The following is a 12,106-nucleotide window of genomic DNA, read 5'->3' on the forward strand; positions in this document are numbered from 1 at the left end:
TGCTTTAGGGCATTGCCACCACATATGATAAAATGTTCCTTCTTTGTTTTTACATTTCCAACAATCCGGATCCATATTTTTGTATATTTTAGCCAATCTCGCCGGTGCTAAATGCCATCTGTAGAACATTTTGTATTGGTTTTCCTTGTATGCAGTTGACATACATAGGGAAAAGAAAAAATGTATTGTGTATTATGTTTGTTTGTAAAAAAAAAAAAGGAAAAATAAAAAAGAAAATTTTAAAAAAGAAGTTGTAGTCCAAAGTGTCTGAAGGACTCCAAATTTACTAAATGTAATTTCTTACAGTGTAATAAGTAGCCACATAGAAAGAAGATAACATGTGGCTTTACTCTAAAAGGAATATTTTACCTGGCTGTTTTTGGTGACTTTCTATTTAGCCAGCTGAGTGATCTTGGGCCCATCAGTCCAACTCGTGTCACAGGGTTGTTGTGGGAAAAATAGGAGGAGGAAGGAGTATTGTGAGTGTTCGCTGTCTTATTTATAAAAATAATAAAAGTGGGAAATAGAGTAATATAAAATAATTATGGGTGCCTAGAGCTTTTTTTTTAACCTTGTTTAGCAGCAAAATCTGAAACTATTAGGTTATACTCACTTTGTTGCTTGCAAGGAATCTTATGCTTTTTATTTTATTCTAAAAAGGTATTTTGCTCATTTTTCTTTTCCATTCAGGTGCCAGGTTTCTTCAAAGGGATTTCAATGACGGTTTTAATGGCATCACTGATTTCATCATTTTCATTTGGAATCTATAAAAACTTCCTTTATGGTATCTGTAGATTACGATATGGCTCTGCAGACAGAAAACCATCAAAAGTGGATATATCTTTTGCAGGTTGTGTTACTGGAGCTGTCCGGGTAGGTTAAAAAATAAAATAATACGGGGTGAATCTATCTGTGTGCTGAGGGAACAGGATTTGTCAGCATCTCCTATTTATCTCCAAATCTTTAGAAGTGAGATGGACAATCTGTGGTCCCAAGTTCCTTTTTGTGGTCTCAGAGTTTCCACTCTGAGCACTGTAGTTTCCAACTGTTTAGATGTAGAAAAACAACTAAAGTTGCATTCTAAATCCTAAAACGCATGTAATATGTTAACTTACCTTAAACTGAACTGAATCAGAAAAATCCTTGTCTTTCTCAGGTATATGATCCAACTTTTTCAGTATGAACCTCTCACACACACACCCTGAAATATTAAGCAGGTCCTCCCTGCTACTAAAATGTTGCCTATTCGTCTAGACCAGGGGTGTCAAACTGCCGGCTCGCGGGCCAGATGCATCATAGCGAAACTGTGTCCACCCCATTGCCAACAGTGGCAAAAAAGTCGTGAGTCTGACACCCCTGCTCTGTAATTTTCTGTTACAGAAAATTTTCAGAGCAGATATGCCAAATGCAAACATGATTGGAAAATATAGGAATACATTTTGATCAAAGAATCAGATATGATACATGAAATTGAGGTAAGGTCTTCCAGATCCTGGGCAGCAAGATCTGATTCTAATATATATCCTAACTCTAATCTATATTCTAACTCTTTAATTATAATTCTCTAGGTTGTGCTAATATCACCTGCAGAAATAGCCAAAGTAAGATTACAGATCCAGAAAGAGCCACATTCCTTAATAGGATCATCTCATCCCTTTGACTCCAGACCTAAGTATCAAGGTTCTTTGCATTGTTTGAGGACAATAGTGAAAGAAGAAGGCCTTGCAGGTCTGTACAAAGGATCTTTGGCTCTGTTGGGCAGGGATTGTCATTCATGTGGAGCGTATTTTCTCACCTACTCTGTCCTGTGTGACTGGCTTACTCCAACTGGTAAAAACAAACCAGGTATGTGCATTAAATGGGAATCATCTGTTTCAGAAGCTGTAGATGTATTCATTTTTATCTTGCATTTTTCTTTGTCACCCTGTGGTATACAAACTTTTTAAAGCATCATTAAGGATACTGAGGTAGAATATGTTAGTCTTTTGAATACAGGATGTCTTCCCTCAGATGTCTGCCAGTGTTTACATGTACACACAGCTGTGTCAGGATGACTCTTGGAGAACTTCTTCTTTATATTTAATTTTAGTCCTATTTTTTCACTATGCTCCTTGATTTTTATAAATAGAGGTTGCACATCCTTTGCATATAAAATAAGGTAAAATAAGCTTAATGATAATTCACATAAATTACACAGGTTGTGTAACATAGTTAAAGTACTTGTTACAAAATTCTGTTTGAACTCTTATGAAACTGGTTGACAGAGGCTGTGTCCTCTGATGTCATTCACCAGCTTTTCCTGCATAAAAGGATTTTTTTAAAGCTTTGTTCTCTTGAATGTATGGTAACTAATGCTGTGCATTTAAATTTTAAATTATTAAATATGCATATATTTTGGGAAAGTTTATAATTTATTGTAAAAGTTGACATATGACTTTAAGTTTCTGTATCAACCCATTACTGAAGCAGCAAGAATTGTGCAAGGATTTTTCAAATTGTGATTTTTTAAAATCATTTTATGACTTGGTGAGAGCAAAGGGAAGTTGTATGAAGTGGTATCTATAGATAAGGTAGAAGCATGGATGATTTACAAGCCTAGAAAAGTTTGAAGGGGTTTAGTAAATGGTGTTGATCTAAACTTGGTTTAGCTGTTTTGGCCTAATATTGTTTACCTGGAAAGGGAATGGTGTGAAGGATATTTATATGCTCAATAAGTGAGGAAAGAAGGGGTGGAAAAAGAAAAAAAAAAGACAAATCTTGAGGCAGCAGCCTTCACCACCCCTCCTTAATTCTGTGGGTGATTGCCGAAATCATTTTAGGTTTTAAGTAGAGAGTACCCTAATGTAAAAAAAAAAAGTATTTGTGTATTACTGTGCAAAGAAGCTCTCATCTATGAAAGTGAAGGAAAGTATAATAAATACAGGAGTATTCACCTTTCTGAGTATGAGGCATAGAAAATGATTATTCATTATAGTAGGAAAATGAGTTAAGATTTCTTTTTGCTTGCCTTAAGAGTTTTCTTTTGGTTCAATACCCTTGCTTGACCAATACAATTTGTCAGAAGAATAATAAATAATAATTTAAGAGTTGTATTTGAAATTGCATGGGAAGTACGATGGTAAAGATGTGGACTCAGATTGCTTCCCACTATTATTACTTTCACTAATAGGGTTGCAGGGTCATTCTGGGGTCAGGTAGCTTATAAACAAAGAAATAAATGAACAAATAAATAAATATTACAGCCCACCCTCTTCCTATCTATTGCCCTCCAAATTACCAATTACCAGAATTTCTAGCCAGTATTCCCAAAACACTGAGGAAAAGCTGATACTCTGGCTAACAACTTATTGTAGCAGATTACAAAAGTGTAATAAAGTTTTATTTAAGGTAAAACTATAACAACTTGAGCCTTGAAGAAAATACCTGTTTCCCCCTTACTGAAGTGTTGCCTTGCAGGAAACCCCCCCCCCAATAATCTGGCTCTCACACTATATTTAAACTTACATTGTAAACAGATTATTCAAATCTGTGACACAATCCTGTAGCTTAGTTTGAACAGAAAGTCATAAAAATCAAAATGAGATGAAGACAGTGAACCTTATTTGGAATTTTTCAGCAAACAACTCAGTCCAATAAAGGTAGTATTTGAAGAGGGAGGGAAACTACTATCACATGCCTACTTGAAAAGGGGAAGGATGATGACTAATAGAATTAGAGAACTTCTTGAATGCCTCATCTTGTGTTTCACAATAGGAATGTCAGCAGTGGTGGGATTCAAATATGTGAACAACCTGTTCTTTGTGTGGATGCTGCTTCCGGAAGTCCATTCTGGGCCTGGGCAACAAACAATTAGCTACCGGTTCTACCGAAGTGGTGCAAACCAGCTGAATCCCACCACTGAATGTCAGGCATTTTGGGCATGAACTATGGAAAGCAGGTCAAAAAGGCATTATGACATTTTTATTTTAGCTATGCCTTTTTTTCTAATAGTCTTAATAAAAGATACATGATATGAAGAGTTATATCAATGTAGCAAAGTATCTCAAATTCTTAATGTTCAGATCTGGTTATAAGTGGTTACTCTATAATGTGTTTAAATATGGTTATTTATATGGTGTGTCCAGGATTCAAAGGGGCCAGCCAGATGACCTTGGAAAATGTTTGATATCCTCCATGAATTTCTTTAATTTCTTTTTGACAGCCATATTAGGCTACTATCATCAAATTCTGTAGTCACACGTTTCATAATTCCTATGTGTGTACATGTGTGTTTTTGTGTTAGATGGAGTTTAATTTGATAATGAGGACTGAAGGTCTTCTCTTGGCTTGGGAAAATGACACAGTTACTCATGTTTTGCCTTGAACTGATATTTTATGAGGATTATATTAATTTACATAATGCTTTATTTACCCAAAGGAAGATGACACTGAGTTTAAGATGATTCTCTCTCAAAAAAGAAGATAAAAAACAAAAACAAAAAACTTGTCAAACTTCACTACTTTATTTTCAGCCAATATAAGAAATCCTCCTATGTTAAGGTGGGAGAAATGGCTTTCTTTGAGGTACTTATAGTAGTGTTAATAGAAAGTTTGGGATATTTTTTTTACCAACATTTGGATTTTTAATAATTTTGGAGTATTAATGATAACTCATGCTATTTATACTTATGTTTACAGACCTGTGGGCTGTGCTTATATCTGGGGGCTGTGCTGGTGTTCTTGCCTGGGGTACAGCAACCCCAATGGATGTCATTAAAGCCCGAATGCAAGCAGATGGTGATGGACAGCGTAAATATACTGGACTAATGCATTGTGTCAGAGACAGCATAAGGGAAGAAGGAGTAAGAGTTCTTTTTAAAGGCCTTGGACTAAACTCGCTTCGTGCATTTCCTACAAATATGATGATATTCTTAACTTATGAAGTTGTTCTTAGGCTTGGGAAACGTTTGGAGAAATGAAGATTTTATTTCAGCATCATTCTATAAGTGATTGCCTATTTTTAAAGCCAATTTATTTAAATACTTTTTCAGAAAACTCGTGATGATAAATTATCTTTATGTTTGCAAATCTCAGAACTGGATGTGTGCATTAAAACCTCTCAATAGTTTTTTTTCCTGGTGGGGGGGGGTACTTGTGTAGCCTGAGGGGAAAAAATTAGGATGCTTTTATTTTATGAACCATAATTGCAAACAAGAGTTAGAATGAGGTTCACATTGTTAGAATGTGTTACATTTAACAAACAAACAAAAATGACTAATCTTCTAGGAGCTGAAGGCCTGCTGTAGCTCATTCTTTTAATCAATCCAAGAGGGTCAGAATTGTAACTCAGTCCTGACTGTATTTTCTTTTGACTAAACATGTTTTAAAAAATGACTCCTTGAAGATTAAAGACACTGTTAAAATAAGATAACATTTCAATTGTAATCTATATCTCATTTAAGCTTAAAAATCATTGATGGGGAGGGAGGGTTTGAACACATTTAAACAATGACTATGTTGCCATCTTAATTAATTATGAAATACTGACAACTAGCCTCTGTATCAAAGGATTGTTTCTCAATCCAAATAGTACGCTAGTCGTTAAACACATTTTGGGACTATAAAAATTGGGTATTTTTTAAAAAAATAAATAAAAAAGTTTTGTGTTATGTATTGTATTTGTTTTGATTGTGTCTCAATCAATGAATAAAGCCACCTTCATCACTATGGTTCAACCTTTCCCCCTCTCTCCATATTTAGTCTCAGAAAAGGAGGGAATTCAAGTACCCAGGAAGGGTAAAAATAAATTCAGTACCCAGGAAGGGAAACTTCTGTATGTCAGATGCTCACCCATTATGAACTCTTGAACTGAAAATACTCAGAAATGCCCCAACTCAGGGACCCCGTTTCTTTGGCCTAAGACCTAGGATATAGGTCAATTGCCAAATCTAAAAAGTCTGGTCATGGAAAATAGAAGCATAAAACTATGAAATATCTTCATGGCTTGGGAAATGCTAGCAGTTGTTGTTAGCTTACAGATTCAAGTAGGAAAGAAGTAAAACAAAGTAAGAGGTTGTAAAACAGCATTTAATTGTCTTTACTGATTACAATTGATTAGCATAAGGTTCAAAGATGCAAAATGGAAGAAAGAAGACCCTCTGGTTTTATGGCTCATCTGCAAACAATGGTCCAACAGGGCTCTGGTCTTTGATAAAAATTGGTTTGGTCCTATGGTTGTGCCTGTCTGTACAGAAAGGCTCCCACAAAAATGTCAGCACTTGATTGGCAAAAGAAGACTTTGTTGAAATAATAACCCTTGACACTCCATCTGAAAGATATCTAACTAGCAAAAAGGGAAAATTAAGAACCCAATTGTGAGAATGTCAAATTAATATTATAGGATTTTAAAAAGAGAATGTTTTTTCTTTTCCTAAAAAGTTCAGGTTTTTTTTTTAAACAATTTGCCTGAATTCATGACCTTTTTTCCAACTACAGTACCTACAATAAGGTCCTTCCAACTCTTTCAGGCCATAGAACCTATTAAGTTAAAAACAATTCCCACAACTCCTGATGAAGAGGCAAAGTGAACATTTTTTTTGCCTTTAGTCTCTCATATACTGTAATTCCAAGAAGTTCAACATTTTCATGTTGAAAAGCCCCATCCTAGAGCAATGTTTCTCAACAGTGGCAATTTTAAGATGTATGTTTGGGGAATTATTCTAGGACATGAAGTGCCTACTTCTTAGTTGAGAAATGCTACCCAGGGGCACTCTGTATCTATCAATGCTCTACATTATTAGCATCTACTGCTCCTGAAGGAGAAAGCATTGTAGCCCTGTCAATCTCCTTTTTTATTCTGTTTTGGAGATGGACTCATGACTTCCTCCTTTTGTTTTCTGCTTGACTCACTCTTTTTAGGATTGTGATTCAACTATAGCTTTCGGTCCAAGAAATGTATATAAATCACCTCTGGACCCTGTGCTATAGAAAGAGAAAAGAGAATTTCTACTCTACTTTAAATCTTTTGTTTTCTCTTAACAGTAGACAAATCTAGGATTGATATTACCATACTTCTTGAATATCACCTGAGATAACAGTGCCCCTGAAAGATCCAGCCTGAACACCTTTTCATTTTCCACATTGTTCTCAAGCTATGATATGCCATGCCATGCCATGCTATGTGAGGGACATTGTGGGAAATAACTGAAGGCTCTCCCCACCCGATTCACAATTATCTACCATAACAATTTATATAAGAGGCAGCAGCCCAAAGAAACTTTGGCAAGAGATTCCTTATATCTAGAGTTAGCCTTGTCCAAATTGGTTAAATTGATGAAGAACTGATGAGGAGAAAGCAAAATGTTGACAGGACCAATGCTCTGATCTGAGAATAAGAAACTATTTCTTTCTTTGATAAAGTGACTAAAGTAGTAGACTAGCGAAATGCTGTGGACATAGTATACTTAGACTTCAGTAAGGCATTTGACAAGATAGATCACAATCTGCTGCTTAGTAAGCTAGAAAAAGGTGGGATAGACAACATCAAATGGATCTGTAGTTGGCTGACAAACTGTACTCAGCGAGTAGTCCTCAATGGTACTACATCCACATGGAGAGAAGTAAGCAGTGGGGTAGCACAAGGCTCCGTCTTAGGCCCAGTACTCTTCAATATCTTCATAAATGACTTAGATGAGGGAATAGAAGGGGAGCTCATCAAATTTGCAGATGATACTAAATTGGCAGGAATAGCCAACACCCCAGAAGACAAGCTCAGGATCCCAAAAGATCTTGACAAACTTGAACTATGGGCCCTATCCAACAAAATGAGTTTCAATGTGGAGAAAAGCAAAGTATTACATTTAGGCAGGAAAAATCAAGGTTTAAGTACAGATTAGGCGAGGCCTGGCTCAAAAACAGTAACTGTGAGAGGGACCTTGGAGTCATAGTAGACAATCACTTGACTATGAGCCAGCAGTGTGCAGCAGCAGCCAAAAAAGCTAACACAATCCTGGGTTGTATAAGCAGAGGCATAGAATCAAGATCACGCAAAGTGTTAGTACCGCTTTATAAAACTCTAGTAAGATCACACCTGTAATACTGCAACCAATTTTGGTCACCATACTACAAAAAAGATGTTTAGACCTTGGAAAAAGTTCAGAAAAACGCAACTAAAAAGATTAAAGGCCTGGAGACTAAAACATATGAAGAACGGCTGCAGGTCTTGGGTTTGGCTAGTCTAAAAAAAAGAAGAAACAGGGGCGACATGATAGCAGTATTCTAGAATTTGAGGGGCTGCCACAAAGAAGAGGGCGTCAAACTATTCTCCAAAGCACCAGAAGGCAAGACAAGAAACAATGGTTGGAAACTGACCAAAGAGAGAAGCAACCTGGAATTAAGGAAAAACTTCCTAACAGTGAAGACAATTAACAAGTGGAACAGCTTGCCTTCAGAAATTGTGGGTGCTCCATCACTGAAGGTTTTTTAAGAAGAGACTAGACAGTCACTTGTCTGAAATGGTATAGGTTCTCCTGCTTCAGCAGGGGGCTGGACTAGAAGACCTCCAAGGTCCCTTCTATTCTAACTCTCAAAATGTGCTACATCAAGTGCTACATTTTGCTGAGCTATTTTTCTAAAAGACACAGCTTTTCTCCTATTTATAGGAGCAAACCCACTCAATTTAAACCTTACTTAAAATGTGTTACTTAAAATGAGGTGGCTGGATGGAGTCACTGAAGCAGTAGGCGTGAACTTAAATGGACTCCAGAAGATGGTAGAGGACAGGAAGACCTGGAGGAACGTTGTCCATGGGGTTGCGATGGGTCGGACACGACTTCGCAATTAACAACAAAATTCAAACAAACAAGGACATGAACTGCTGTACCTCCTAGGAACTTGCTTATTAAAGTTGATATAGAAAATGTGCAAGTGATATAGACATTGTACCTCCAAATACTGAATTGTAAGAATTTGCATTGATTTTGATCTATTCATTGTTAATAAAACACAGATGTCTTCAGAAATAGGAAAATCACAAGGCCATCAGCCAAACAAAACCTACTTAATTTAATTTTCTGTTTACAGTACAGATTCCGATGATAATCCACAAGATGTTGAATAAAAAGTTTCATGCTTTTCAGTTTACAAGGATCTTTTACAAGAATCACTTTGAAACCCTTAACTGGATTCCATGTACACCTTAACTATCTTATTAAATTCAAAATGCTGTTTTATAAACTATAAAATTTATTGTGATTCTTATACATTTTTAAAGAATTTGACATTAGGAAGCCACATCAACATTACAGTATATTGAGGCCACCAGGCTAAACAGCATGCATATTTGCTATGTATAACAATTTGCTATTTACAACAACTTGCCATGTAAGCAGCTGACTAAAAACTAAGAAGAGACACACTAGCAAATTTAAAGAACTTTACAGCTGTTTTATTTGCATTTGTGCATGTGTATGTATGTATTCTAGAATCTGAGGGGCTGCCATACTGCCATACTGCCAACAAATATGCACACATTTGTGTACAATTGGTATTCATATGAAAGTATTTTGTTCCACAGTTTATTGTACACCACCAAGGAATTCTCCTTATTACTAAACTGTTGAACGAAATGATTGAGTATGGTAATTTTCTGTTATTTTTAAATTGGACTTTTAACAATTGTACTACTGAAGAAAAAGGAAAAAAATAAAAATGCACAAATGTATACTGGACACATTCTTTTCAATTCTCTCTGTGTTGTATGTATATATGTATGTATGTATGCATGCATGTGTATACACACACACATATGGAACTGCAGTTGTTTAGCTTAGATTATAGTCTTTTTCTCTGTTGCATTATCTTCTAATCTACACCCTAATGAATGCAATGTCAGATTTATATCAAAAGCTCCAATAATTAGGGAAACTTCCAAGTTATTTCTCCAAGTTATTAATGTGTACCATACCTACCCGAAAGAGGAGAAACCTGTACTTCTGATAATCTTCTAGAACAGGGGTCCTCAACCTTGGCAACTTTAAGACTTGTGGACTTCAACTCCCAGAATTCCTCAGCCAGCTTTGCCAAGGTTGAGGACCCCTGTTCTAGACAATCCTACACAAAGAAAAAAAAAGGAAGTGCTTTACACATTTCCAACTTCTATATCTAGTCAGCCTATGATTGACAATTTCAGCTAAAGCAGTCCTGAAGATTATTTTTGCCAAATACATAAGTGCATCTGATACCTTTATATATAGTATGTGTGTCAAAATCTACAGTTCAGAAAAGTTGATACGATAAGTTTATATTAACAGAATAACCTCATGTAGAAAATTGCTTCCACGTTTTATATTTTCACATATAACACACCTGTTCTCCTCTCTTTCCAGCAAAAAAAAAAACCAAAATAATAAACCTACTCCAAACCCAGCATGCAAATAAGACTGAAGGGAAAAGAACTGTATGGGTAAAAGAAGAGAACTGATTTTTGAGGGGGGGGGGGGAAGGGAGAACAAAACTGGATGGAGAGAAGGCAAGAGTCAACTGGAGAGAAAGAAAAGGTAGAGTCAGGTCCTGTGTTATAAAAAGAGTTAAATTTACCACAAAAACAGCTTCTTTGAAGGGGTGGGAGCAATCTTCAGATTAGTTTGCCCTGAAGCCATTTACATTTCCACCCATTCTCTAGTTTTCCAAGGGCTTTTATTTTTCTCAGCAAATCTAAAATCACCCCATTCTAATTCACAGGTAATTGAGGAGTGGGGGAAAATAAATATAAAATCAATTCCCAAATTAATGCATATTAATGAATGGATTTTGCAGAGATTTAATGCATAAATGCTCTATTTTCCTGAAAAGTATTTTTTTTGTCACTGAAGTAGAAAAAATTAAGCTGGAATAAAGTAAAATTCTGTTATCATACAGCCTTTGTTGAATAAAATATATCCTACCACAAAATTATATGAGAAATAGATTGGCTATGCAGAATATCTTTGAACATAAATAGCCTTGATACATAGAAATGTGAGCAAATATCTATGGAGTAGGGAGTCTTCCTGAGGTGTAAATTTTACAGTCTTATACAATCTCACTTCCTGTACATTGCTTTGCACAGATATATACACTTGTTATTTCACAGGGTTTGCTACTTTAAAAAAAATATCTCAAGACACAGGCAACAGGAGCATAGAACAATTCTACTGACTTCTTTCAAGTTCAAATCAGGACTGTTGTTCCCTGATTCATCAATACTAGAACACTGATCTAAACGTTTTTGGATCAGCAGAGAAATCCCATCTGATTCTTCATAATCTTTGCTTGATTACCTTCTTCTTGATAAACTGGGACAGGGGTAGGCAACCTTGGCTCTTTTATGACTCGTGGACTTCAACTCCCAGAATTCCTGAGCCAGGATAGCTGGCTCAGGAATTCTGGGAGTTGAAGTCCACGAGTCATAAAAGAGCCAAGGTTGCCTACCCCTGAACTGGGATAATGTGAGATGGATGGTCTCATTACTAAATGCATTTGCAGATGGCCAAATGACTGTAGCCAACATGTGGTCCTTAATGGGTCTATGTTTTCATGAAGAGAGGTAAGCCGTGGATATCTCAGAGTTCTGTTCTGAACCCAGTACTCTTTTGTCATCTTCATAAATTATTTAGATGAGGGAATAGAAAGAATACTCATGAAATTTGTCAACGAAACAAAGGGAGAGATTGTTAACACTACAAAAGATAGGCAAAAGATTCAAAAGGACTTAGAAAAACTTGAACATTGAACTCCATCCCAAAAATGTTCAGTGATGACAAATGTTAAGGTTCTGCACTTAGCTTAGTAGTAAGAAGGATCGGGATATCTTGATAAACTACAGGTTAAGCAATATGGCACAGCTGCCAAAAGGGCCAATGCACTTTTTGGCTGTGTCAATAGACATAATGTCAAGATCATGAGAAGTAATAGTACTACTATATGCTGCACTGGTCAGACTGCACCTGGAATACTGCAGTTCTGATTGCCATAAATCAAAAAGAATGCTGAGGAACTGGAGAGGACAAAGAAGAACAACAAAGACAGTAAAGAGCATGGAAGCTAAAACCTACAAAGAGCGGTTAAATCAGGGGTGTCAAACTGCTGG

General features: G+C 36.2%; 1 protein-coding gene across 1 annotated transcript in view; it reads left to right on the forward strand.

Moving 5' to 3' along the window:
• Nucleotides 1-4,980, forward strand: part of SLC25A47 (solute carrier family 25 member 47) — a gene marked incomplete at its 5' end in the record, with an annotated part of 7,609 nt that extends 2,629 nt beyond the window's left edge. The window contains 3 exons of the mRNA XM_015820280.1: nt 691-873; nt 1,569-1,845; nt 4,678-4,980. Coding sequence (XP_015675766.1) covers nt 691-873; nt 1,569-1,845; nt 4,678-4,958 — 741 coding nt within the window. The remainder of the gene's footprint in view (nt 1-690; nt 874-1,568; nt 1,846-4,677) is intronic.
• Nucleotides 4,981-12,106: the final 7,126 nt, after the last annotated feature.

Source organism: Protobothrops mucrosquamatus, unplaced genomic scaffold, assembly GCF_001527695.2.
Source record: "Protobothrops mucrosquamatus isolate PMUCROS unplaced genomic scaffold, P.Mucros_1.0 scaffold_154, whole genome shotgun sequence".
Lineage (NCBI taxonomy): Eukaryota > Metazoa > Chordata > Lepidosauria > Squamata > Viperidae > Protobothrops > Protobothrops mucrosquamatus.